The sequence below is a fragment of the Melampsora larici-populina genome, assembly GCF_000204055.1.
Source record: "Melampsora larici-populina 98AG31 unplaced genomic scaffold MELLAscaffold_55, whole genome shotgun sequence".
In the NCBI taxonomy this organism is placed as follows: Eukaryota; Fungi; Basidiomycota; class Pucciniomycetes; order Pucciniales; family Melampsoraceae; genus Melampsora; species Melampsora laricis-populina.
Window position 1 is genome coordinate 467,872 of NW_006768819.1, and position 26,401 is coordinate 494,272.

Below are 26,401 nucleotides of genomic sequence, written 5' to 3' on the forward strand. Positions count from 1 at the left end.
GTGCTGGTTGAGGTGAATGGATCATGGATGGCAGTTGAACATGAACTCACGCCACTGAAAATGTAATGTGAGCAGGATGAGTGAGAAGTGGCTTCTTGTGCATCTTAGCAGTCTGAGCTTTATCTTCAGGTGCAAGGGATAATGCTGGTGCCTGGGCATATGTCGAGAGATGTGGCAAAGACACACAGCCAGGTGTGTTTTTTTTGGAGAAACGAAACCCAGATGATTGAACACGATGAAGATGAAGCTTTGCACTGAGGGTCAAATGATGACAGAGGTTTGGGAGTTGACGCATTGGGGTTCTTATGAACTTTGAGCAATTCGTTGCTATCAATCCAAGACAACACACAAATCCTACATATTTCAAGTCATGCAAATATGTACGTCTTTCACACCAGCAAATAATAAAATTAATCAAACTGATGCCTGCAGGTGAGAAAGCTGCAGATAAGCCATATCTCAACTCAATTTTCTGATGATATTGGAAGACAAATAGTACAACATTCGGAGTGGCAGTGATCGCTTGGATCAAATGATCAGATCACGTCGAGAACCTCAAAATATATCAGGCCATGAAAAAAAGTGAATCTGCAGAGTGTTTTTACAAGTCCAATACAAGTGACAATTGACGAATAGTACAAGCGGTTCAAAGACTAGGGCGACCCTGAGTGTACTCGAATTGACTGCTCAGGTCCAGGTAGTGCGATGGCACCCTCCCTCGTTGTAGGATAATCGTCTCTTAGGTGTGGCGTAGAGAAATAGACCTGTCGAGGTTTACCCATAGTGGTGCCCAATGTGTTTCCATCGAACGGGGATGGAAAGTATAACAGATAGGCAATGAGAGCCGAAGATATACCGATGAAACCACCGGCTAGAACATCAGTAGAGTGATGGAGATTATCCTGAAGGCGGGTCACAGCAACTTTGAAAGATGACGAGAAAGGAGAAAGTAATTTTTGGTTAATTAGAAAACTTTCATGGAGTGCACATGGCACCGTAGAGAATACGTACTCCAAGTTGCTAGCACCAACCACACTACAGCTACCAAACCCTTGAGCAGCCGGCTTTCCAATGGACCCGATCCACGAAGTCGATCTCCACCAAATGCAAAGGCACCGTTCCTCCCAGCAATCCACAATGCCAAAAAGCCTAAGCCAGAAAATGCTTCGGCAGAATGACCACTGGGGAAGCTCTTCATACCCTTTTCGATCAATTTAAAGTTGGAATGATGAGCTATACAAGTGTTGGTGGTAACTGAATAAGAGCAGCGCGAAAAAAAGTCAGGTCTCAAACGTCCTACCCAAACCTTGAGCAAGTCAGTTGGATAACGTGCGATCACATGAGATGCCAAAAGTCCCAAGAGAGAGAGATGTAGTGTAGGAAGCAAATGAACGCCTCCTGTTGGATAGGAGAGTAGAGTCAAGATGATAAGCACCAAGAATGGTAAAGTCACAGAGAAATGATGAAGCCATTCTTCGGAGATGCTGTTGTTCATAAAGAGTGACATTCGGGTTAATTGAGCATTCGATTGTGATATGAATCGATGATAGCTTACTGCTCTGGCTTGAGTATTCCATGGTACTCAGGGCTAGGGAAGTAGATAGAGAGATCACGTTGGAATGGCTTGAGAGGAGTTAAGTAGATCTGTTTGGAAGCATCAGATCGGTCTGCGAATATTGAACAGCAGCGGATGAAGCAACTCGAAGTTTGTATCTCTACTGACTTTTTCAAGAACAATAGCAGCCAGTACAACTGCCCAATCGACAAGATAAGCAGGGCAGAACCAACCCGACAACGAATGTGAGAGGGAAGTCCTAAAAAGTTGATATAATGATGGACGAGGTGCAGAAGTGATAGGTGTGGATCGTCCGTTCAAAGGATTAGCCTCCAAATCATCGGGAACTTCAGGTGTCGGTGCGGTGGTATGTTGAGCTTGTGATGTTGATGGATTAGGATCCATTGGTCGAAGTTTTGCGGAGTAATAGGTAGGAGAGGAAGTGAGAGCATCCACAACGGTCCACCTACTTTGCGAGCCCTGGAACAGACCCCCGATCCTGATTTTGTGGATGTAGGGGGTCAAAAAAACAGGTGTCCACAGCGGTGCACTTGAAGTCAGGGGCCAGAACTCGATTGAGTGATATGGTATGCTTGTACCATATCATCTTGTTTCGAGTGCGGTTTGAGACGTGACTATATCGGTCACGTGGAAGCAGTGGCACGTGATATTGGGAGCCCCTATAGACCTCGCAGATGTGGGGGGTCCGGATGGAAATCTGGAGGCCCCCGACGTCTCACCCCCGATTGTGCGAGCTCCGTTGGAGCGTTTTTTTGCGTTTTGACCCCCTACATCGCTGGGGGCCCGCAAAGTAGGTGGACCGTTGTGGATGCTCTGAGTGCCACTGAGCATGGATTGGAGAGCACCACCATGTCAACATGGAAATAAGTTCAGCCACCACTATGTGCAACTTAAGCGGACTTAAGCAGACTTAAGCAGACTTAAGCTACCCTCAGAAACATAAAAAGACAAAAAGTCATTTCCAAACGTTTGAAGACACATTCACCAGCATTCATAATTTCATCTACACCAACCTACATCATTTGTTTTTATTCAAGAAGCTCTGAGATCCGAGCAACGGCCTATTCCATTCTGATCTTGAGAGATGGAGTGATGCGATCTTCATTCGGTCCCAATATCAACCCGGGTACAAAGCACAGAGAATCGATTGGGTCATATCCCTTGGAATATCGAAAGAGATTAGGACAGATTTCAATGGCACGAGGGGAAATCTTTCTGGGAATACCACCCACAGTGGCGACTGTTTTCCCGTTGAAAGTGTTTTGCAGGTGTTAAAATCACATTGATCGAGAGCGTCATCAAAAGTACATTGTGAAGCTCTCGGGGATCATGCAAAGGTTTTTACTTTTCTTGGACTACTCATGTAGAGAAAGGAGAGGGCCAACTCGCACGAAGATTTTGGATCGTCCAACGGGGGGATCTGAGGCCCCAGAACTTGAATTGAGATCGAACATACCGGGAAATGAAGTAGATTTTAGAACAGAAACGACACAGTCGACAGAGTCAGCTGTACTTTGAAGGTCTTCAGACTCGGAAGTGAGAGTTGCTTCCAGGGCATTGTTAGAATCGAAAGGATGATTATCATGATCGGAAGTACAAGCATCGAGCATGACACATTTCAAGCTTCTAAGGATGGGACGTAAACCAAGACAAAATTGAAGTGAGGCGATGCATCTGACGTATTGATTTTAATCGCGTCTTGCAATTTACCGGGGAAGATAGGCTTTGGAGAATGGGGTGGGTCTCAAGAATTCAAGTGTTGTCGTGAAAAGTGAAAGTAGAGGTAATGAGAAAAGACTGCACCTGCAGAGAACAATGCTTGCCTTTTGTGATCGCGGGATCAACTTGATAAAGCGCGCTTAGGGCATATTGAGTGAGATTGTCTGGATTTGGTCTCCTATCTCACATCGAAAAACACGCCTTTTTCTACACTCCATCTCATTTCTTGAGTCTGTGTTGTCGGCTGGTGTATTGATGATATTTCACCGTACTCCTCCGCCATAGTATCACTTCCATCGGCTGGTTTTTTGTGTGAAACGAGCATTTTGAAACGACATCTAGGCTGTCCGCTAGTAGTATAGCCTATTGCCACTTGCAGACAACCCTGAATCTGCATTGAAACGAACGTGATTTTTCTTTGATCCCTTCAGCTAAGTTCTCGATCTTTGTTATCACCAGGGATTAGTCACTGTAGAGCAACTTGATGCACACCTAGCCCTTATTTTATTTCCCTTTTTACCGATCGCCCTGGAGGAAAACGCCGTTCAGGTTGTCAATGTGATGCGTGACACCTATAAGGTAATCAATCAACATGATACGTCACCGCGAATTCATCTCTTCATTGTTACATTGTTATACAAGCATATTTATGCTAGATCAATACTTGGACAAAAACTCTATCATCTACAGACTTGCAAGGTTTCATTCATTGCACTTCCTCGATTTCTGATTGAGCAGTTAAAACCATTTTCAATCGAATTTTTCCATTGAGGAAGTAGAATTTAGCGCTCTTGTCAGGTCAGGTTGGCCGTGACCCACAAGAGAGCGAGAACCTCATCCAGGTATATTATGATACAGAAACAAGTACAATCGTGTTCTTTGGCAATGCCCAAGGGAGCCTGAATACTAGTCAAGCCCAATCTGACTATCTATTCGGTCACAAAAATCGATCTTCGGATTCAAGTACCCTCTCACTTGTTGCCTGTGTATGTTCAATTGATCTGAAGACCCTTTGTCGTCCTGATTCTCTTCCGAGACTTAGTCAACTTGTAGACACATTGTGTTTTTGGGCAAACCATGTATTAAAATTATTATGATCGCGACGAGTATAAGATCACGCGCCATAACCCGCCCAGTGCGTTTTGTTTCAAAATTAGTCTCTGAATCTCCTTAGAGCATCTTGGTCGCTTTATTTATATTTTCTTCCAAATTTGAGCTGTGATACTTTGTATAGAACTACAAAAAGATTACCTTTGATATTCATATATACTTTTCTATCGCTGATGGAGTAGCTTTCAGCTCTGTCACACATTTGTTGGCGGATGAAATTACAACGGCTAGTTTCTTCATGATGCTCTTCGCTGACGGTGTGCCAAAATACGCACTACGTTCGCGCGGCGTCCTTATCTCACAGGAACACGGCGTCTTTTCTACCAGAAAATCGATTTAAAACGGTGTGGTTCATCTGGTGAGGCGTTCTGATCATAAGCTCGCAAATCCTCTGCCACGAGAATACAAAATTCTGATTTTCTCGTCACTCTTGCAGTGTTGTAGAAGGCATCATGGCGAATTTCGGCTCGGGTCACCTCGAAAACATATATCCTGCCATTCTGTACAATTGGAAACAACCGCTGGCAATTCATGGGCATGGACTGGTGTTAAGATTTGCGAATGATAAAGGTCGAAAGTTTATCATTTCATCAGAATGATCTGGACCCAAGTGAGAATATATACGTGATATTGGTTGAAAAGTACTCATTTTGTCAACCGCAGGACTTTTAGCCATTAGCAATCCCAAAGGCAAAAATTTAGCCAAGACTATGTGACCGTACCATTTTCAATACCCATTTTTCCATCGCGGTCAAACAAACTCTTTTGAGGCGCATCTATACCGTCAAAACACTCATTTGAAATTCAATTTATAAACCAACTCCTTGAATTAGCCTTCAATGACAATGATTACGCCTGGTAGAGTGGAAAAACCAAACGGGCCTTGAACTTGGAAAGTGATGGGATGATGATTAGATATAGCACGATAAAATTTAATTGTTGAGACATATCCACAGTCAAGATCTCATTGCTGAGACGTATGAAAAATCATGGTGAAGAGGTTGAGCCATCAAGGCTAACTACAGGTACAGTGATAGTAGCAGATAAACATGTAACATCTTTTTAATTGAGGACCACACATACGAGTCTTCTTCAAGAATGAACAGTTTGCCATACTTTTTTGCTTTCATTGATAGCCAGCAGGTCTAAGCTTGACTTTCTACCTATCCAGTAAAGTGTTTTTCCAATAACAAAAAGTAAAGATGTGTCTCAAACATGGAAGTTTTCTTCAACACCACATCATATCTAACAACTCTTCTCTGGATACTTCATCTGCTTCTGAGACCGTTATGCTGGTAGATGTGCTGTTTGATCTCAGAGATTCCTGTAAAATAGCCCCCTTAGTATGTATAAATGGTCATCCTGTGGCGTTAATTTATGGAGGGGTTTGAGCCGGGTCGAGTTAGCAAATCTGGACTGTTCAAGTTGAAGTGTGTCAAAAAGTGAGCATTCAGTGGAGGGGCGTGAGTTCATTTACATATAATTTTTTGAACACAAGACTTGCTCGTGATTTTATGGAAGCTATCTTTGGGAGTGGCATGGTAGTTAAATGACAAATTGATAGACATATTCAACTTCAAAGATCTTATTATGCGTAATCTCAAGGGCAAACCACAAGCAAATTGGCAGAGAATCCGGGACAAGATTAGTTAATAAATCCTGCAGTGCTACGATAGCTTTTGTAAGCTTATATTTTCCATATCAAAAAGGCTTCCGGGAGATAAGTTGATGGTGGAGAAACTGGAGAAACCAATCTCTAGAAGAAAATTTGAAACCAAGTTTCAAAATCCAATTCAAAGGTACAAAAGGTCAGGGAGATAGGTGGGTATATGTTCAGAAGACAGCGTCAGCTAACTTAACAAAGTCCCTCCGAGGCTTGACACCCTGTCAATCAACAAGCACAACATTAAGTAAAAAGTTACTTAACTCAACCAAATTTCGCACTCGTTTGCATTAGCAGCGCTGTAACTTTTATAACTTTACAGATAGTGCATGTACTCCGCACCGGTCGTGCAGTAAGGTAAAGTTTTAATTTTTTGAGTACACATCACCTGCTTTCATGGCCAGTTTTCATGTGATAGAGGCACTGTTCTCTTCTTTGCACTAAGATACTAATACTCCATCTACACATGAAGACCCGATATCATCCTGTTCATCTACTCGATCGATAGATCTTAATTTAAAATTACAAATTTAACATGAGTTTGTTCAGATCTTAATACATGAATTCCAATTAAAAAACAAAGGCTTTACTACATCGAGAAAGCTTTTAATGAGTCTGAATACACATAATGATCTTGTAAAAGATTTAAAGATTTAAAACTAGGAAATAAAAATCCAAACTTCAATTTTTAATTTGTATCACTTGATCCTAAAAGTCCTCCAATGATTGGTCTTTTAATGTTGATTTTCTTAAATATTGACCTCTACATAGCTATATGAATCTAGACATCTTTCATTTTCATCTGAATGGTTTGGAGTCGAGTTCAAGATGGTTGATTGACTTATTTCAATTGAAGACATCGATCGGTGTCAAACGTTCTCGAGTTGATTCATGCAACTGTAAGGCTTGGAATTCATCGTGTGTGAGTGGTGAAAAGGAGATATTGGTTGTTGACTTTGGTGTTGGAGGTCTGGTTGAGTTTCGTTTTTGGAGTCGAGTTGCCGGGAACAAGTCGTGATGTGTGATACCGCATGCGTTAGCCAATTGGTAAATTTACCGATTCGCTAACGCAAAATGACCGAAAATTAACTACCGCGGGGCTCCCTCATGCTGCGACATGCGGATTCAACTTGCTTGAATGACAGCTGTAACCTTACCGCACCCGACTTACCGCACGAGTGCGGATGCTCTCAGGCTGTTTGGGTACTTATCGATTTGGTCAGGTTTATTGAATTGTTTGTGAGTTTGGTCAGTATCCGGTCCGATTTCACCGGACTTTGTCTCCATCGATCGGGGTCGTTTTTTTTTGTGCAGATCGAGATTTTTTTTTGTCCTGCAAGCTCACAAAGAATTGTCGCTCAGATCTCGTACCTTAGTTCCACCTTGACCGCTGGTGCCTCATAGAATCCCAGTGTTTGGGCTTATTAGGATTCAGTCAAAGCCAGACCCACTGCTGGGTTCATCTAGGTTCACCTTTGAATACGACTTTGCAACGTTTACTTTTCAACTCATCAGGCGCCCAAGCACATCATGTTATCTTCCCTCTCGATCATCAGTCGAATAACTAGTCGGCCGGCTATATCAAAGTCTTACATTCCTACGTCTCGAGCACTGACTAAGCGCTGCATCAGTATTCGCGCGAATCCTACAGGAGCCGCTATCACGAACAATCAACAACTCCGTACCGCCACGACCAAGTCTGCGGCTACATCTGAAATTCACAGCTCAATATTTGCTCCTTTGGATACTTTCCCTTCCCGCCATGTGGGTCCTCGCGATGAAGACATCAAATATATGTTGAAAACCCTTGGCTTCGAGTCTCTTGATGATTTTGTTAATGAAGTCGTACCCGACTCGATTCGAATGAATGAGCTCAACAATGAAGAGCTCCCTGTTCTGAGCGAGAGCCAACTATCTAAGCGTGCAGAAGAGTTGTCGAACAAAAACATCTTGGCAAGAAATTACATTGGAATGGGATACTCGAATGCCGTCATGCCGCCTGCGATTGCTAGAAATGTGAGATACTCATTTTATACAATTGATTTTTAAAAATGCTTCTGATTTTACTTACTAGCCTTCTTGAATTTTCAACTTTGGATCAGGTCCTTGAAAATCCCGCTTGGTACACGAGTTACACTCCCTACCAGCCTGAAATATCTCAAGGCAGATTGGAGTCTTTGATCAATTACCAGACGATGATCAGCTCGCTCACCGGTTTATCAATTTCTAATGCATCATTATTAGACGAAGCAACTGCTGCCGCTGAAGCTATGACACTTTCTTACAATCAGTTGAAGGGAAAGAAAAAAACCTACCTTGTCGATCGATCTGTGTACCCTCAAACTATGGCTGTTCTCCGTAACCGATCAGGTCCTACAGGCATCAATCTTGTGGTCGGAAACATCAAAAAAATCCTGGAAGGCTCCACAGAGCACGATCGACAGCTCAAAGCCGACTGTTTCGGAGCGCTCCTCCAATATCCTGAGCGACGAGGAGACATTACAGACTGGGCATCCGTTACTGAGCAGATTCACGAACTTGGCGGCTTAGTCACTTGCGCTACTGATCTTTTATCATTAACTAAGATCAAGCCCCCAGGTGAATGGGGCGCAGACATTGCGGTCGGAAACAGTGCCCGATTTGGAGTCCCTCTAGGCTATGGTGGACCCCATGCAGCCTTCTTTGCCGTCAAAGAGAGTTTGACGCGGAAAATCCCCGGCCGGTTGATCGGCGTGTCAAAGGACGCTAATGGAAAACCCGCTTATCGATTAACGCTGCAGACTCGGGAACAGCATATCCGCAGAGATAAAGCTCTTTCCAACGTATGCACTGCCCAGGCATTATTGGCCAACCTGGCAGCGTTCTACGCAGTATATCATGGACCACACGGTCTTTCGAAAATTGCCGATAAAGTTCACGCCTTCACTCAAGTTTTAGAGGCTGGTTTGAAAAAGTTGAGCTACGAGATTGTTAATGAGAGTTATTTTGATCGGTTGACAGTCAACACTTCTCGAATCGCCATGAAAGTTGTGATGAGTGAAGCCGAGAAACGTTTGATAAACCTACGATCTCCAGACGAATTCCATGTAGGAATCACTATAGACGAGTCTCATTCGATTGATGATCTAGTCAAGCTCCTAAATCTCTTTGTAGACTTGAACGACATGACATTCAACAACCGGAGATCGGCAGCTGACCATCACTTTACGGCTCAATCCGTCCTTGACTTGGCTAAGTCCTTGAAGCTCGACACTATCCTTGAGCTACCTACTAGCAACTCCATCAATGCATCCTCTTCTAAGCCGACTCAATCTCCCGTGCGATCTGTTGTTCCATCTCCAATGCAGAGACAGAGCAAATTTCTAGAGCACAAGGTTTTCAATTCGTACCACTCCGAAACAGCCCTGATGCGATATATCTACTCCCTTCAAGCTAAAGATCTGTCCCTCGTTGACAGCATGATCCCGCTGGGCTCTTGTACTATGAAACTGAACTCGGCAAGCTCGATGATGCCATTAAGCATGAAGAAATTCAGCGAGCTACATCCTTTTGCCCCCGTCCATCAAGCCAAAGGATACTTGGAAATGATTCGCGTGAGTTCACACTATAGATCGCCAGCTTCAGTTTCCCTCTACCTCAACAATTTTTCTCTCCCTCACTAACACTCCAATGCGTTTGATCAGGAATTGGAAGAAGACTTGAGTAGGATCACTGGCTTCCCGGCAATCAGTCTTCAGCCCAATTCGGGAGCTCAGGGAGAGTACGCCGGCCTGTCCGTCATTCGAGCCTATCATCACGCCCGAGGTGACAAACAACGAGAAGTATGTCTGGTACCTGTCAGCGCGGTGAGTGTTCCATCATCCTAAAACTAGTGAAGAAACTGGACTTACCATTGCGATACACGTGATAGCATGGCACCAATCCAGCCTCTGCTGTGATGGCCGGAATGAGAGTAATTTCGATCAAAACTACAAATACTGGCGAACTCGATTTGGTGGATTTGGAAGCAAAAGCTTCAAAGCATGCTCATGAGCTGGCAGCAATTATGATCACCTACCCTTCAACCTTTGGGGTTTTCGAACCAAATGTAGCAAAGGCTTGTGAGATTATTCATCGATATGGTGGTCAAGTATACCTGGATGGTTAGTTTTAACTTTGCCCAGTTTCCTTGAAACCTGTCTTCGACGAAGATTGACATCGTTTCCATACAGGTGCAAATATGAACGCCCAGATTGGACTCACTAATCCAGTCAAATGCGGCGCTGATGTTTGCCACTTGAATTTGCACAAGACCTTTGGAATGTGAGTCATTCGGTGTGGTCGTACGTCTGCGCTATGTACTCACACTGTTACATTCTTGTGTTGAACTAGACCTCATGGTGGTGGCGGTCCCGGTGTTGGACCAATTGGAGTAGCCGGTCATTTGGCAAAGTATCTTCCGGGTCATCCACTCATCAAGACAGGTGGATCGGAGGGCATTGAACCTGTTACATCCGCTCCATGGGGCTCTGCTTCTATTCTTACAATCTCATGGGCGTATATCAAGATGCTAGGAGGAAGTGGCCTCACCTTGAGGTTTGTCAACTCTATTTCCCGAAGTATCCATCTCGTCTTTGTAAACAAACTCATACTTTTTTCTTTCGCAGTTCTAAAATTGCTCTTCTCAATGCCAACTACATGGCCAAGAGACTCCAAGATCGCTTTGAAGTAAAATACAAGAATGCACAAGGCAGGTGCGCGCACGAGTTTATGTAAGTGCACTTTTCTGTTTTACAGAATCCCGCTTTCCAGTAAAAACTCATCAGAGCCCCCTCCCGAACAAACCAATAGACTGGACTTTGCCGAATTTGATAAGAAAGCTGGAATCAAAGTCATGGACGTAGCGAAACGATTGATAGATTATGGATTCCATCCGCCGACCTGCTCCTGGCCGATTTCGACAGCAATGCTGATAGAACCCACTGAATCCGAAGATTTGGCCGAATTGGATCGTTTTTGTGATGCGATGATCTCCATCAGACAAGAGATAGATGACATCATGGCTGAGGGTTCCAAGCTGAAGGAAACGAACGTCATCAAAAATGCACCTCATACAATTGAAGATTTGACGATGAGTGAAGAGGAATGGGCCAGCAAGCGGTCGTATAGTAAGGTTCAAGCTGTTTATCCGGTCGACAGCTTGAGGAAGAGGAAGTTTTGGCCTAGTGTGGCCAGAATTGACGACGCTTATGGTAAGCTTGGTTTTCCGATTGATCTTCCATCAAAACGATTGGTGTGATTGACAATTTAAATTTTTTCTACGTGCCATCCAGGTGATATGAATATTTACTGTACATGTCCATCGACAGAGGAAGTAGCTGAGAACTAGAATAGCAACATGTTAATATCTCAGCCGCGTTTCATCTTCATGATCCTGTCCCCCCCGCGCCTGACCCGAGATACCTGTTTATGTGATTTTGTTCAATATTTGTGATCCATCTAGATTTTGATAGAATGTGCATTTTTTACTCCTTTTCTTATAACTTTTTCTGAGTTTTTGTCATTAGTATGCCTCCTGTTCAGTTTTCAACATATGTACCTTTTTTCTTTTGTGGGGGGAGAAGAGTGGTATCGGCAATTCAACTTGTCCCGAGAACGCGTTTTGGTTGGTGTTCTGGTGTTGCCTATTGAGCTCAAAGTGCAATTTGTGATGCGTGAATCAAGATTGTCACTATCAAAGCGCGAGATCAAGATGAACACCAAGATCACGAAACTATATGGCATCAACTTACCCCACAGAGTAAGGGTTATACCGTGTGAATATGGACGCAGACCAAGAGGGTATAGTATCTCTAGAGCTCTGATTGACGTTGTCAGGTGCTTCTAGGGCCTTGAGTTTGAGATCTGTGATCCAAATACTCAAAATTAGAATTTTGAACAATCATGCAAAACTTGGCTGTTGATTTAATCATTCATGTGGCGACTTACAAGACGATGTAGGGGTATTACAGCAAATTTAGATCGACACCAAGACAACAACGCTAACAAGACAAAAAACTACTACTAAAGGTGAAATGGACATGATACAAGTACAATTTCGAAGGAATAATAACTTGCTTTGATTGCATGGCAATGATTCAGAAGAAGAGGCTTAATGAAAAGAACTTGATCTCAAAGTAAGAAATATACTGTCTCAACTTTACGCGTCAGCGGTGGTGGTGCCTGTCTTAGGGGTAGCGTCAGGAGCGCCTGTTTTGGGGGTAGCGTCAGGAGCGCCTGTTTTGGGGGTAGCGTCAGCGGCGCCTGTTTTGGGGGTAGCGTCAGTTGAAGCTGTCTTGGAAGTAGCGTCAGTTGAGGCTGTCTTGGAAGTGGAATCTTTCTTGGGTGCAAACGCCTCCATGCCCTTTTTGATGTCTGCGAGCATTTTGTCTCTTGCGGCCTGGAGCATTGTTTCCATTTCTTTGCATGCATTGGGATCCGCAGCGGCCGGAGCTGAAGTTGTGGCATCCTTAGAAGCTGGTGCATCCCGACGGTTTAAGCTTCTAAATTGGATCTCATCAGTCTCAAGATGGAGAACACATCAAGGTGTATGATAGGACTTACTCAATATCTATTCTTTGCGTGAGCTTAGATCGGCGCGCAACTCCCGAAGCTGCGGGCTTTGAAGCTGATGCAGAAGTAGAGGATGGTGTAACTGGTCCTGCTTTTGGTAGAGTAGGGCCACCATTCTTGCTCATGGCTTCAAAGTCCTTCATTCGCTTCACAATTATAGCGCACAATTTGGGATCCTTGATAAGTGGTGATGTTTGTGGGGTAGGAGCTCCGGCGGTTGATTTTGCAGGTGCATCGGTTGATGCTGCAGGGGTAGTTAGGGAAGCGTCGGCGCGGGCTTGAATTTCTGCGCGAACGTTCAAAGCATCTTGTCCTTGGGATCGTGCCAAACAGGCGGCCAAAAGCACAAAGTTAAGGACAATGAAGGATCGCATGATTGATGTTTCTGTGAGGTCGGGTAGACTTGGAAGGATGACAGTTATCGAATAAGAATGGACTATTGAAGGTAGTATCACTAGGAAAAGGAAAAGTAGTATGTAGAAAAATAAAAGCAAAAAACTAAATGGCCGAATCAATCAAGCGAGAAGTATATACAAAGATGAATCAGGTGATGTAGGGTGCTTGAAAATAGCAAGAGACGGAATCGGACTCGACCTTTATAAGTTTTCTGTCTTCTCACCTTACTGCAAAGGTTATTCCAGTCGGTGTTGCGCCTCGTCCAATTCTCGCCCCAACGATGGGTCGGCTAAGGGTAGGTCATGATGACAGGGTAAAATTGCTCGAGGAGGGATGGAAATCAAGCTTCTTGGAAGACTATCGAGATGGCGACTACAGCAGCGAGCATAAGGATCCTGGCCTCCGTGGCGGTCATCCGGGGAGGAGCTGAGCAACACAATCGACACCCGTCAAGATCATCGGTTCCTGGCATAGAATCCAATGCCAAGTTGATAGTGCCTCTCGAGTCTTCGAAGGTGTCAGTGACATAGGTAAACACTAATAAGGGAAGTGCCAGTAACGGGCATACGGCGCTATTATGATGCGTGCAAGAACGAGCTCACATCGTCAATGGCAGTCGAATGCTCGACGAAGCAGAAGCAGGCAGAAGGCTCGTCAATTTTGATGAACAGGGCTGAAGAGTGAAGTATTCCTGACGAGAATTGCTTCACACTGGTGGCCAAAGGCACGACAGCACGACGTCATCGAGTTCAATCGAGACCCGAGACACGGTGGATGAGAGCACAGGCGGGGCCAGGAAGTGATCCGGCTTTCACTTTGACAGTTCTATGCCTCATTATCTCATACATACACCTCAAGTTCAAATTATCATAACTCAAGATTTAAAGCTAGACATCTCAAAAAGAAATACCATTATCTCAATTTTCAAAAACCATCCCTCCCATCCTACAACAAGAAAACAAATCAAGAGACCAAGGTAGCTACTCTAAAAGTACACTTTGAGAAGAGTATCAATATAAGAGGGAATTGAAAACAAATCCAAAAAAACAGTAAAACAGAAAGGGCCAAATAAAGATAAGAATGAGTAAACATGAGGGTAGAGACTTGTTTTGGCTCTCATGGGCCACCTGCCCACCCTTGCCCACAAAAACATATCTATGAAGGGCAGTCCACAGCCTACACCTCTTTCACACCAGGTCAAAGCCTTCAAAAAAGGATTTTGCTAAACACCACCATAAATCCAAAATTTTAGGTGCTTTCAAAACAAGTGCATACCCATGTGTATCCCACAAAATGATGCCTAAAGTTCAGGGACTGGCGCTGAAATCTGCAATGTAGGCGCCAAAACTTCTCAAAAAAGCGCCTACGACGAGATTGGTGCTTTACAGCCATTGCAAACATCTTTTCAGAGCATTTTTTGACTTGTGATTAGGATATGGAAGGGAAGAAAAAGAATTTTCAGTTTCAATTTGGATATTGGAGGAAGGAGGAAGCATCTTGAGTTGCAATTAGGAGATTGGAGGACAGAAAAAGAATTTTGAGTTGTGATGAGGATATTCACAGGGGCTAAAATGGACACTCACATAGGGGTGAGCATAGCTCACTTTCCTGAATTCTTCAAGAAAGGTTCTTTTTCTTTCTTTTTCTTTCAGTCTGAAACTTTGGTCATGTTCAGGTGATCAGCCTGTTTTACTCATATTTTGCCTCACAATTCTGGAGGAGGCTCATTTCCATCTTGGATGAGCATTTCTTGACCTCAGATGAGTACTCAGGATGCTCATGAGTCACTGAATACTCAGAAATTTATCCAAAATGAAAATGAGCAGATCATGAACTATACCTTCCTCAGGCTTTATTTCTTAGTGAATAAGCCTGCACAGTAATGCACCAACCCGGCCAGCAAAATCCGGGTCAATACCCGGACCAGGACCGGGTTGGTCGGGTCTTGTCCGAACTTCAATCAACATTGGGCTGACCCGGTCCCGCCTGCTCATATGGGCACAGGGCAGATTTTAGTGAAATCATCCATGCATTTTGCAAAAAAAATGGCATCATAATGTTATATAATCAGGTTTGGCTAGACCATTTAGGGAAATCTGAGGCTTCTGGAAAGGTATTTGAAGCTGATACCTGAAGTTGGCCATATAAATAAATGATTTGAGCCAAACCGGTATCAAATTTAGGGGTGGTTGGATTTGTTAGCGGCACACATCAACATTGGGCTACCGGACCGGCAACGCCGAGACAGCAACGCAACGCAGCGTTACGGGGCAGGTTGCGTGTTGCGTAACTGTATCCGTTATCAGGAAATTCCTCAAAATGCTAACGCTGCTCATTAAGTTGCGCTAGCCAATTTTGCGTAACTGATTAGAAATTTCGCCGCTATCTCACATTGATAACGTAACTCCTAGAGTTACGTTAACGCTACTGTAGCTTGATAACTGGTAAAAAATTTCTTCAACATCCAAAAATATATACATACGATAATGAAAAGAGACTGTAGAAGAGTTACTAAATAGAATCAAAAAGACTTTTCAATTAAAAAGGTTTACAACTATAGAATACAACCAAATTTAGTTGTAATGAGGTCACATGAAATCGTTTACCCTAATATGTTCCACATATTGAGAAATTCATTGCCTAGAGGAACCCCCTCGACTGACCACATCTGGGTTGAGACCGACCTCTAAATAGTTATGAATGTATCCTTTGTTCTAATGAAATATCATATTTCAGATGCAAGAAAAAAATCCTCTGATCCATCTCAATAATCTAAACAGATTAGAAAAGAAAGACTGGTATGATCTCTTGACCGAGTTGTCTTCGTGACAATGAAATAGATCAGTTGTTGAGCCTGTCATGATCCAAGTTTTCCATTTTGTTATCTGCTTTCGCGCACACATTCAAAGACTTGTGCTTGTGATCAATTAAACAAAAGTCTATAATACATAGAGCTGAAAGTGAGCCTAATGAGCTCAAGTGAATGATGTGATAAAAATATGATAGTCTGAAGAACAGATATAATTAAAGTCCTGCTCTTGGTCGATCAAAGTCTAAAAGAGTCTAGAGTTGATCGATTGGAAAATTGTTCAAAGCAATCTTAGGGTGATCAATTGGATACCAGATTTACCGACATCCTTTATAAGAATTTCAAGTTGGATATCATCCTTGATTAATCCAACATCAGTGTAATTTGATAGGTCAAAAGCTACATGAAAGGCGACCTGGATGCTAGCTTATTAGAAGCTCAACATCGGGGGAAAATCAGGGTGAGAACCTAGCATCCTGAGTTATAATCTAAGAACACTTGAAAGTTGAGAGCTCGCCAGTGCTATAGGTATCATTTGGGGCTTGTATAGGGATTTGAGAGCAGGTCTGACTCTGTATTCAAGGGTTGATTTAGCAAAGGTCAAAAGGAAGGAAAAAACCGGCTGGATGAAAGTCGAAGGAAGTTGAACTCACCATCAGCGGAATCAGGCCGTGACCACCTCCCCTTGCGTCCATCATGCGACACAATTGTTCTGTATTGGGTGGTAATTGGTGGTGATGTTGTTGAAAGGGGCCGATGGAGAGGCCAAATGGGGAAACATCAGCCCCTGTGTTCCGTCATGCGCAACAAAGTTACTGTAACGGGGTGCGGGGCTGTAACGTAACTCAACATAAAAATCCCCGTTACCCAAAAGTGTTAACGTAACTCAAAAAAAAAGAGCCCATTACAAGTATCTGCCAACGTAGCTCTTTCTAGACACGTTAAGCTAACAGATAACGTGACACTTAGAGCTACGTTAGTGTTACGTTAGCGTTATGGCGAGCGTTGCTGTCTCGGCGTTGGGACCGGGTTGACCCAGTTTTGGATACTGTGGGCCCCAGGCAAGCTCAGGATCTCCGGGTTGAGACCGGGTTGGTGCATTACTGCACAGGGGCTGTTCCATCTCAGCTGCTCAGCTAAAACTCAGTAGCATCCCTTGGCCGGATCAAGTACGGGCCAGAATTTCCTCAGACTTTCTTGCTAAGGAATGAAGCCTGACAAAAGAGCCAGCCCATCTGCTCAGTTTATTTCAGCCGTCAGCTAACCCTAAGTGGTGTCCCCTGGATTGAGCTGTTCACACAATCAACAGGAACTTAGCAGATAAACTAGGTCTTCCTCAGGCTTCATTCCTCAGCAAATAAGCCTGAGGAAGGGCTGGCCCATCTTCTTGGCTAATCCTGAGCGGCATGCCCCTGTTGAGCAGGCTCCAAGACTCTACTGAGAATTAAATGAGGGGCTGAGATGAGCTGAGCAGCCTCTCAGTTGAGCATCAGTGAAATCCTTTGGATACTTCTTATCCTCTGAATGCCACTGAGGATTAGCTGAGCAGCTGGGATGAACTGAGCAGATGGGCTTTAGGATTTATTCCTGAGCCAAGAAGCCTGAGGCAAGGCTGACCCACTGTGATGCATCCAAAGGATGCTGTTCAGGATTATCTGAGGGAATGCTCAGTTCATCTCAGCCTCTGAGCAAATCCTCAATGGCATCCCTTGAAGCCTACTCAACAGGGGGATGCCGCTCAGGATTGCCTGAGCAGATGAACTAAGCCTTCTTCAGGCTTTGTTCCTTAGCAAAGAAACCTGAGGAAGGCTTAGTTCATTTGCTAAGTTCCTGTTGATCATGTAATCAGCCAACAAGCAGGAAGAAATATGAAAGAAAAGGGAAAGAATTTGGTAGTAGATTTGAACAAATGTTGGAAAAAACACAAAAATTTCTATGCTCACCCCTATGTGAGCATCTATTTTTGCCCCTGTGATTGAAGGACATAAAACCCTTTTTGAGTTGCAATCAGGTCATTGGAGGACAGCAAAACCTTTTTGAGTTGCAATTAGGATATGTGTAAATCAAAATGTCATTTCCATCCACCAATACCTAGAGCTTAATCACAACTCAAAAGGCTTTTTCCATCCTCTGATATCCTCATTGTAACTCAAAATACTTTTTCTGTGCTCCAATATCCTAATTGCAACTCAAAATGCTTTTTCCATCAGCCAATATCTTAGTTGTAACTCCAGATCTTTTTCCGTCCGCCACTATCCTAATCACAACTCAGACTGCTCTGAAAAATTGTTATAAATGGCTGTAAAATACAAGTCTTGATTTGTACTGTAGACGCTCTATCGTGACCAAAGGTTGATGTAGGCGCTTTTGTGTAGCACCTACATATGCAAAACCAAATGTATGAACCTTGTTTAGTGCCTACATTCTCAAAAAGGGATGTGGCCGCTTTTTCAAGAACGCCTACACATTTGGATTTATGGTGGTGTTTAGCAAGAGCCTTAAAAAAGGGAGAGACCTACATAGAAACTGCTTGGAAAAAGAAAGATCAGTGTTCATAAAGTGCAAACTAGACATGTCACTGTCCAAAGATTGACAGTCAAGGTCAGATAATTGAATTTACCTGTTGGATCTCTGCTGACTCTGTCTACAGGTAACTCAATTCAAGAAGAATATTGTCCATAACAGTTCTAAATAAATAAGCAAGCCAATGTTTTATGAACAATCCTCAACATTGTTAGAAATCTAAATGATGATGTCCACAACATCACAAATCAAGATATTTATGATTTACATCCATGATTATGTACTATGGGGTTGATAAATCAATTTAATGTCAGCTCAATGGAACTTGAAGACCAGCATACCATGAATAACAGGATAATCACACAGGGCCTTGGATGGGTAGTATCCGTATGAGGTACAAGAGAGGTTGTGTTGGTCCATGCACTTGGAGATCCCAGGCTATCTTGGAGAGCAGACCAGATAGTAGCGTACAGGTGTGTGCGCTGGATCCGCCCTCGAAAATAGGGAGAAGAAGATCATGTCATTCTGGAAGTACCAAGGGCAAGACCTTTCCTAATAAGGAAGGGTCTGATGTCCTCAAGATGATCCTCCTTTTCCCCCCATTGTTATTTTCTCTTCTTGCCGTAGGAATCTCTCTCAGCTTCAGACTCTTCTGAAGCCTTCCCTGATTCCCTTGTCCTGTTTGATCCTCTGACCCCCCTACTCTGTATATGTTCTGGACAGAACAAACCAAGGTTCTCAGTTCGGGGTTTAAGCTCACCCCTCCTGTTTCTGTTCCATCTTCCAGGACTTGTGTCCTCTTGTGTTGGTACAAAGCCCTCTGGTGGTGGTACATAGCCCTCTGGTGGCTCATAGGTGATTCTGGCGTTTTGAAGCCAGTATCTCTAGAGTCCTTCAAGGACTGTGTTCCTTACCCCACACACACAATGTTTTGTCGTGTGTACATAAGGAGATATCAACATGTATACTTATGTTTAGAAGAATTTATTTACATGCAATTTAAATAATATAATTGTGCTGAAATAAATTCCTCTTTCTTCCCAGGAAAGCCTCCACAAACGTAAAAGGGAATGGATCTCAGATCTAGTAGATCTAGGTAACTTTGTAGAATCTAAATTATCATTGGAATATCCAATGAATAAAACCAATTTGACCATCAGAAACCAATCATTTTATGATCTTGATTAATATGTGTTGTTATTGCAATTTTTACCAGGTTATCCACTTAGAAAAAGATAAACCATGATGGAGTTGCTGCAAGGAGTTATGGCATTCTAAATTTAAATTGATGTAAACACAATTATTAGTGGGGTTTAAGCTGAAGAGATACCCAAACTGCAACTGTCCTTATATCAGAATACTAATTGAAAATTTTGGATTTTGAAAATACTATCAGAATTCCCCAACTGAGAAGCACATTTGTCGGGATCTTTTTTGGAAAAGATAAATTTTGAAGGGCTGAGAAGCCAAAGTGCATAGAGCTCAGGCACTTTTTGGCCAACTTGAAGTTGAACCCTGCTGATAGCTTGGTAGTCCATAATAACTTATATAATGTTGGCAACATCAAACAGTAGAGGCATTGGGTATATTGGTGATTTACTTCATTTTTATATATGTGTAGAATGATGGCTATCAATCGGAATCTTGATTATCATTTTACAGCTGATGAAGAAAGTGAATTCTTCAAAATCAAGACAATGCCAATGAGTCCTTGGGACCCGCTGAAGTCTGTGACATACTTTGCTTGGCATTTGTTTGGACGGCCCCTCCTAGCCCCTCCTTATGATTACAAAGTCTTATTGAAATTGCATGATTGTGGGGACAGCTCAAGAATGTTTCTAGGATCAATACCGAGCCATTCTTCTGTTTTGCTTCTTTTTCTATCTGACCACTCACCTTGAACTTTCTTCGGCACTTTATGCACCAAAATTTTGGACCAAAGTCAACATTTCAGGCAGATGAAATGTGAACTACATAGACAAGTTGCTACAAAAAAATCTATGTGGTAATAGGGTTTGGGCAAAGTGGAATTTTGCAAAAAACTTCTGCGTTGCTTTTGTGATTCATGGACTTATAATATGGTGACTAAAATGACATTATCATACTATTACAGAGGTTATATTCGACAGAGACATAACAACACTATTGAGAAAACACTGCTTTGACTGGTGAAATCTAGAGGGCATGATACAAACACAATGTTGAAAAAGTAAGAAATTGCTTTTGAAGTTTGAGTACATAGTAAGAAGAGTCTTCTTGAGAGAACTTCTCAGAGTAAAAGAGATACCAGATCAAGAGTCAGCGTCGGTGGAGCCAGTTTTTGGGGTAGCATCAGTAGGATTTGTTTTTGTCTCAGTAGATCCTGATTTAGGTTTAGCACCAGTAGGGCTTTTGGAGGGTTTAGCATCAGTGGGGCTGGTTTTGGGGGTAGCATCAGTAGAGCTCGTTTTGGGCGTAGAATCTTTCTTGGCTCCATCCGGCTGGGGTGCCGGCATACCCTTTTTCATGTCTGCTTGCATTTTTTCTTTTGCGGCCTTGAGCATAGTTTCCATTTCTTTGCATGCATTAGGATCTGTAGTTGACGAAGCTGGCGCGTCCTTATTGCCCGATGAATCACGGCGGTTTATGCTACTAAAGAAGAGTTCATCAATTTGAAGAAGAGCATCTTGATTTTGTGGTAGGGCTTACCCAATATCAGTTCTTTGTGCCAGCTTCGATCGACGCGTAACGCCAGATGCCAATGGTTTTGGACTTGAGGAGCTACCAGAGGGTGGGGCCGGTCCTGTTTTGAGTGAAGGAAGACCACCATTCTTGGTCATGGTTTCGAATTCCTTCATTCGCTTCACAATTATAGCGCATAACTTGGGGTCCTTGACAGTCGTGAGTTGTGGTGGATGATGAGAATCACCGTTTAATTTTGCCTGTCCATCGGTAGATGTTGCCGCGCCATTAAGTGGGGCAGCGTCGGCTCGGGCTATCAAGCTACTTGTTTAAGGTGGCGAGAAAGACAAACAGAAACATTTCATTAAAGGGTTACTCGGGAGTTCTTCCGCTATCGGCTTGTGCTTGGGGGCTCAATGCAAAGACCGCTCACGATGATGGGACTTGAACTTCTCCCCGAGATTTCAAAGCTTCTTGTCCTTGGGATAGAGCCAAACAGACGCCTAAAAGCACGAAGTTGACGGTGATGAAGAAACGCATGTTGATTGTATTTGTAAGGTCGGGTAGACTTGGGTGAGTAATTGAGAATCGAAGCTTTTGAATAAGAAAGAACAAGTGATGGCAAGATCACCAAGGGAAAAAAGTAGAAAGGTGAAGACGACAAAAGACCAGATGGCTGAATCGATCTATGCCGAATAGGATCTTTGCGGAAACAGGCGATATTTGTATACAAAGATGAATCGAACGATTTAGGTTGATGGAAGCTTTAACTTTTCACAAATCTAAGCATACTTGACCTTTATACGTGTGCAGTCTTCTCACTTCACCTCAAATGTCATTTCAGTTGGTCTTGCGTCACGCCCAACATTCAATCAAACCGTGGCTAGGCAGGGTCATATGAACAGGGTAAAGTTGCTCGATGAGGGATGGAATTCAACCTTTTGGGAAAACTATCGGAATGACAACCGCATAGTGGGTTTTCGGATCCTATCCTTCGCGGCGGACATTCAGGGAGGAATAAGTCCCGACGCGACCTTACGCAGTCAAGCTTGAGGGAGGAGATGGACATCACAATCAAACCCCTTCAGTTTTTCCGTAGTTTTGGTATGACATACAATGCCAAGCTGACGTTGTCTCTTGAGGCTTCGAAGATGTGTCAGGGAACACAGTCAGCTTTGAGAAGGAAGACTTCACGTATATCTCGATAGGCGGTACTATGATGCTTAATTGGGAGCGCTCGTCAATTGACAGTGGCGCGGCACCATGCTCCAGGAGGGATGCATGTTATCTCAGTGGGACCGCGGGTCCAGCTGGCATCAGACCTATCGACTTTTCTTCGCGAACTGATCAAAATGTCATGTCACAGCTTAATTGTGAAAGGCCAGATCATCAAATTTATCGAGTCTCAGAGATTTTATCATCCGACTCAAAAGTTACTCTGCCCACATGTGCTCAAATCAAAATACACATAATATTTATATTGAGATAAATAAGCAGGCAAATGTATTAACCAGCCTACATAAGATTTACCAGCCTATATAAGATGGGTATAACTCGACACGAAAACGTCCATATCACTACAAATCAAAGATACTTATGTTCTGAAAGAATGCACTATCGTGGTTCAATAGAAGACAAGCATGTTACAAATGATAGAAAGACTACACAGGGTTTTGAACTGGTTCGATAATTTGACCAGGGTATGACAAGACCTGAGGACGAACAAGATGACGATGTTGGAGATTAGTATTAAATTCAGGTCCAAGAGATTGTCTTAAACTATGTTCATGTTGAGATTTAGATGTAAATGGAAATGGTAAAGTCTTGGTTTGATATTTTGTAACCTTCTTCAAATGTTTCTTTTGAGAGATGATTACATTTGATAATTTTGCATCTGATCTTGATTCGGGATCTATACCTGGAATCTTCTTGATAAACTTTTTAGAATGTTTTGACTTTCGTGCTCCTTTTCCTACCCAATCACCCTATTTGAAAAAATAGAACAAAAGTTTATAAGATGTAAGTTTTTACAAAAGTGAGACCAACACAGAGGAGACATCGGATGACAAAAGACAATCGTACTTACCCAACCTGGGATAGTGACATCAACCTGCTGAGGTGCGTCCGACTCGACTTCTTTTCGTTTTTCCTCTTCGAATTGAGCTACTACGCCATCGTCTGCAAAGGCTTCACTGACCAGCTCCCGTTGTTGAAACACAGTACGACCTACACCATCCACCGTATCACGTCGAATGATCGCATCACCTTCCTTTCCCGGTTTCCCTTCATTCTCCATCGCTCCCAACGCGCTCGGTCCCGCAATGGATCGGGGGACCATAAATGATTCAAGATCGATAGCAATCTCAGCCTCGTTTTGGGCGTTTAGTACTTCGGTTTTGTTTTTACGTTTTTGCTTCAAAGCCTTCAGCTTAGCTTTCTCAGCAACGATCGTGGCCGAATCTTTGCCATGCTTCGGATTTAGAGTTTTGATATGTGAAGTAGTCCCCCCAGTTGCGTCGTCAAGTGATAGCCATGGATTGGATTCTTCTGAAGTGACATGCAAAGGTTTTGGAGTTTTAGAAGTCGGAACTGCACGTTGAGAGGCAGTGTTCACAGGCGTCTTGGTGGCTGTGGTCGATCCTGAAGCACGAGCATGTTGCTTGTTTGATGAAGTTGCACGTGATTGATTTGGCTGAGGTGAAGCATTTGAGCCTTCGGCGGTTTCCTGCTGTGCGATGACGGTTTGTTGCTGCACCATAGAAGACTGTTTGAAAAGCAAGGTGGTGAGTCGCCAGAAAGACTCAGAGATCGGTCACACAATTATTCAAGTACTCACACTACCAGGAGTGAAGACTAATCTACCAGGATTACCCTGTACTTTCATTCCACTCTGCTCATCATCCGAAGCATCGTCCTCTGCATTGATCAACGCTTTACGCAATTGTGCCTCAGCTTCATTAGCCTCCCTTTCCTTCCTTGCCATAGCAGTTTGCATAAACTTCATTCCTATCAACCCTTTTGCTGGGGCCTCAGATTTTGCTGAGTCTAATGCTGAGAGTTCATTCAATGCCCGTTTCTTGATCGTATCCACGTCCATATCTGAATCATAATCTGAATCATCATCAGATCCGTCTGACTCGCGATCTCCTTCGCCTTGACCCGCAATCTTTTTTGTCAAGAGTTCCTCCCGTCTGATTCTTTCCCGAGTTGCATGATTAGCGTCATTACCGAGTCCTTTGAGTCCCGCGACCTTCTTGGCCCATTTTCCTTGACTTGAATGCTTTAATGAAACCCTTTCCTTCGCTCGTTGAAGTTCCATCTTTTCTCTCTCTGCCTTCACACGCTCACCACCATCGATATCGTCTAGCTCTTGTAAAAAGTCCATGTCCAGCTCACCCCCTTGCTCTGCAATACTCTGACGGGTCTTCTCTCGTTTGTGAATTCTTCGAAAGGCTTTACTTTTGATCTTGGCGACACGCTTTGACTTTCGTTCAGCTCGAAACATCAACTCTCGTGCCATTTTCAATTCAGCCGCACGTTCTTTGATTTGTTCAGCTGTCAAACCCTTGGCTTGCAAGAGATCGTCTTCTTCTTCCTTCAGCTTTTTAGATGACATTTTACCGGCAGAGAGCATCCCAAGAACTTCAGTTTCTAGAGAATTGGTTGGTTTGAAATGCATATTCCAACGATTCACATCGAGTTCTTTGGTCTTGGGTGCACTGGCCGAAGGCACTACAAATCGGTTCTTGCCATCCGTGTGCTTCCCGGATAAACCACGAGCGGCCATGATAGTTTCGTTCCATTTATCCATTTCGACTTTTGTTAAATCGTAGGCCGCTTCACGTTCTATCTTCTGTTGAAGGCGGGGTTCGAGGGGGGCCGAAAGTGGTGCTGATTTGTCACTTTTCTTAGTCAAGTATCTCAATGATTTCTTCAAATTAGTCACATCGTGACTGGCTGGTAAGATAGATATCAAGGACGCAAGATCAACTTTTTTAGTATCATCATCATCAATCCCAGTAAAGACTTCGTTCTCGTCCCTCGCCTCTGTTCGAGCTGGTAAAATCCTACGGCGTTTGTTTTGAGAGGCTGACAGAGCTTGATCCTCGGGGTCGATATGATCTTCCTTACGTTTAGAAGCCGAGGATTTCATAGTGTCAATCATGTTAGCCAATGCGTCTAACTTGGAGTCATCCTCTATGCCTGCAAATTCCTCTAGATCATCGAACTCCGCTAGGTCGATTTCGAGATCATCTGCTCGACTTTCGTCTTGTGAGTCGAGTTGAGAGGATCCAGATCCAGAGGAGCGGTCACCCTCTTCATCCGAATCATTATCACTTTCAGCCCCAATGTCAAGCATTTCGGATGCGTCGATGAAGTCTGGTCCGTCCTCGTCTTCTTCCTCTAGTTCTTCTTCGTCCGAGTGATCGTTCAGAGTTGAGACGTCTTCTGAGAGTGCGAATCGGACCGAAGGCTTCTTCTGTATAGTATACGAAGAACACAATAAGTAAAGATTACTTCTGGCAAGAAAAATGAACTCTTGATCAGATTTGAGAAGTTACATGCCTTTTTCTTATTCTTTGAGAGAACAGATTTCTTTATTTCCATGATATCATCTCCATCCCCCATCGCTTCATCAGACTCAATTTCTTCATCATCTTCACTATCTACAACCCCAAATCCATCTTCATTATCCTTCAAAAGATCACTCATTCTATCATCCTCATCCTCCTCATCATCATCATCATCATCCCCTAAAGTTGGTCTCTTTGAATTTGAACCTGTTAAACGATCATCATCCACTTGATTTCCTCGCATTCTTCCACCTTTTGATCGAGTATGGGTTTGATAATCATAAAGAACGTCATTTTCAATCTCATCTTGATCTTTGGTTGTTTTTGTTTTTGGCTCTGAAACTGGTCGATCATCATGAAGATGTGAATACTTGGGTTTGTTGGTAGAGCCTTGTCTACCTCGTCTGGCGCTTCTGACCATAGCTTGAATGGTCAAAGAGAGATAATCGAGTATTACGCTTTTCGAGAGAGATGTGTTGGTTTGAAAAATACGGTCACACCTGTCACACCAAAAAAATGTGGGCTGGGTTTGAATTCTGATGGGTTCTGTTATTAGCATACTGTATCTGACCTTAGAGAGCCTTATATCCGAAGGGCTGTATGTATGTGTATACATAACGATGCATGTAACAAATCAACTCATCTCAGAGACTCAAGACTCCAAAGATGCATCTTTTTTTTATGCATCTCTTCATATGAAGCGACTGACGATTGACATTTTCCTCTAAAAGATAACCAAAGCTGCGGCCTCTCTCGCAGGCTCGCTCGCCGAGAAGGAC

General features: G+C 43.2%; 6 protein-coding genes across 6 annotated transcripts; 1 reads left to right on the top strand and 5 right to left on the bottom strand.

Annotated features, from left to right (window-relative positions):
* Positions 1-327: 327 nt before the first annotated feature.
* MELLADRAFT_117984 (uncharacterized protein) lies at positions 328-1,979 on the bottom strand (the record flags this gene model as incomplete). Its single annotated transcript, XM_007415956.1, has 4 exons — positions 328-922; positions 1,012-1,484; positions 1,556-1,644; positions 1,724-1,979. The coding sequence occupies 4 exons, from the start codon at positions 1,958-1,960 to the stop codon at positions 654-656; spliced, it is 1,068 nt and encodes a 355-aa protein (XP_007416018.1).
* Positions 1,980-2,637: 658 nt separating this feature from the next.
* MELLADRAFT_67610 (uncharacterized protein) lies at positions 2,638-3,186 on the bottom strand (the record flags this gene model as incomplete). Its single annotated transcript, XM_007415955.1, has 2 exons — positions 2,638-2,816; positions 3,033-3,186. 2 exons carry the CDS (start codon positions 3,184-3,186, stop codon positions 2,638-2,640), a joined length of 333 nt encoding a protein of 110 aa, XP_007416017.1.
* Positions 3,187-7,432: 4,246 nt separating this feature from the next.
* Positions 7,433-11,708, top strand: MELLADRAFT_45372 (uncharacterized protein; the record flags this gene model as incomplete). The annotated part of the gene is made up of 9 exons (XM_007415934.1): positions 7,433-8,084; positions 8,171-9,661; positions 9,752-9,913; positions 9,979-10,210; positions 10,280-10,370; positions 10,440-10,643; positions 10,715-10,819; positions 10,899-11,299; positions 11,381-11,708. 9 exons carry the CDS (start codon positions 7,599-7,601, stop codon positions 11,434-11,436), a joined length of 3,228 nt encoding a protein of 1,075 aa, XP_007415996.1.
* A 538-nt stretch (positions 11,709-12,246) lies between these two features.
* On the bottom strand, positions 12,247-13,033 carry MELLADRAFT_93059 (uncharacterized protein; the record flags this gene model as incomplete). The annotated part of the gene is made up of 2 exons (XM_007415954.1): positions 12,247-12,589; positions 12,651-13,033. 2 exons carry the CDS (start codon positions 13,031-13,033, stop codon positions 12,247-12,249), a joined length of 726 nt encoding a protein of 241 aa, XP_007416016.1.
* Positions 13,034-20,678: 7,645 nt separating this feature from the next.
* Positions 20,679-21,588, bottom strand: MELLADRAFT_111618 (uncharacterized protein; the record flags this gene model as incomplete). The annotated part of the gene is made up of 3 exons (XM_007415953.1): positions 20,679-21,018; positions 21,076-21,369; positions 21,482-21,588. 3 exons carry the CDS (start codon positions 21,586-21,588, stop codon positions 20,679-20,681), a joined length of 741 nt encoding a protein of 246 aa, XP_007416015.1.
* A 1,121-nt stretch (positions 21,589-22,709) lies between these two features.
* MELLADRAFT_93061 (uncharacterized protein) lies at positions 22,710-25,408 on the bottom strand (the record flags this gene model as incomplete). The annotated part of the gene is made up of 3 exons (XM_007415952.1): positions 22,710-23,033; positions 23,135-23,812; positions 23,885-25,408. The coding sequence occupies 3 exons, from the start codon at positions 25,406-25,408 to the stop codon at positions 22,710-22,712; spliced, it is 2,526 nt and encodes an 841-aa protein (XP_007416014.1).
* Positions 25,409-26,401: the final 993 nt, after the last annotated feature.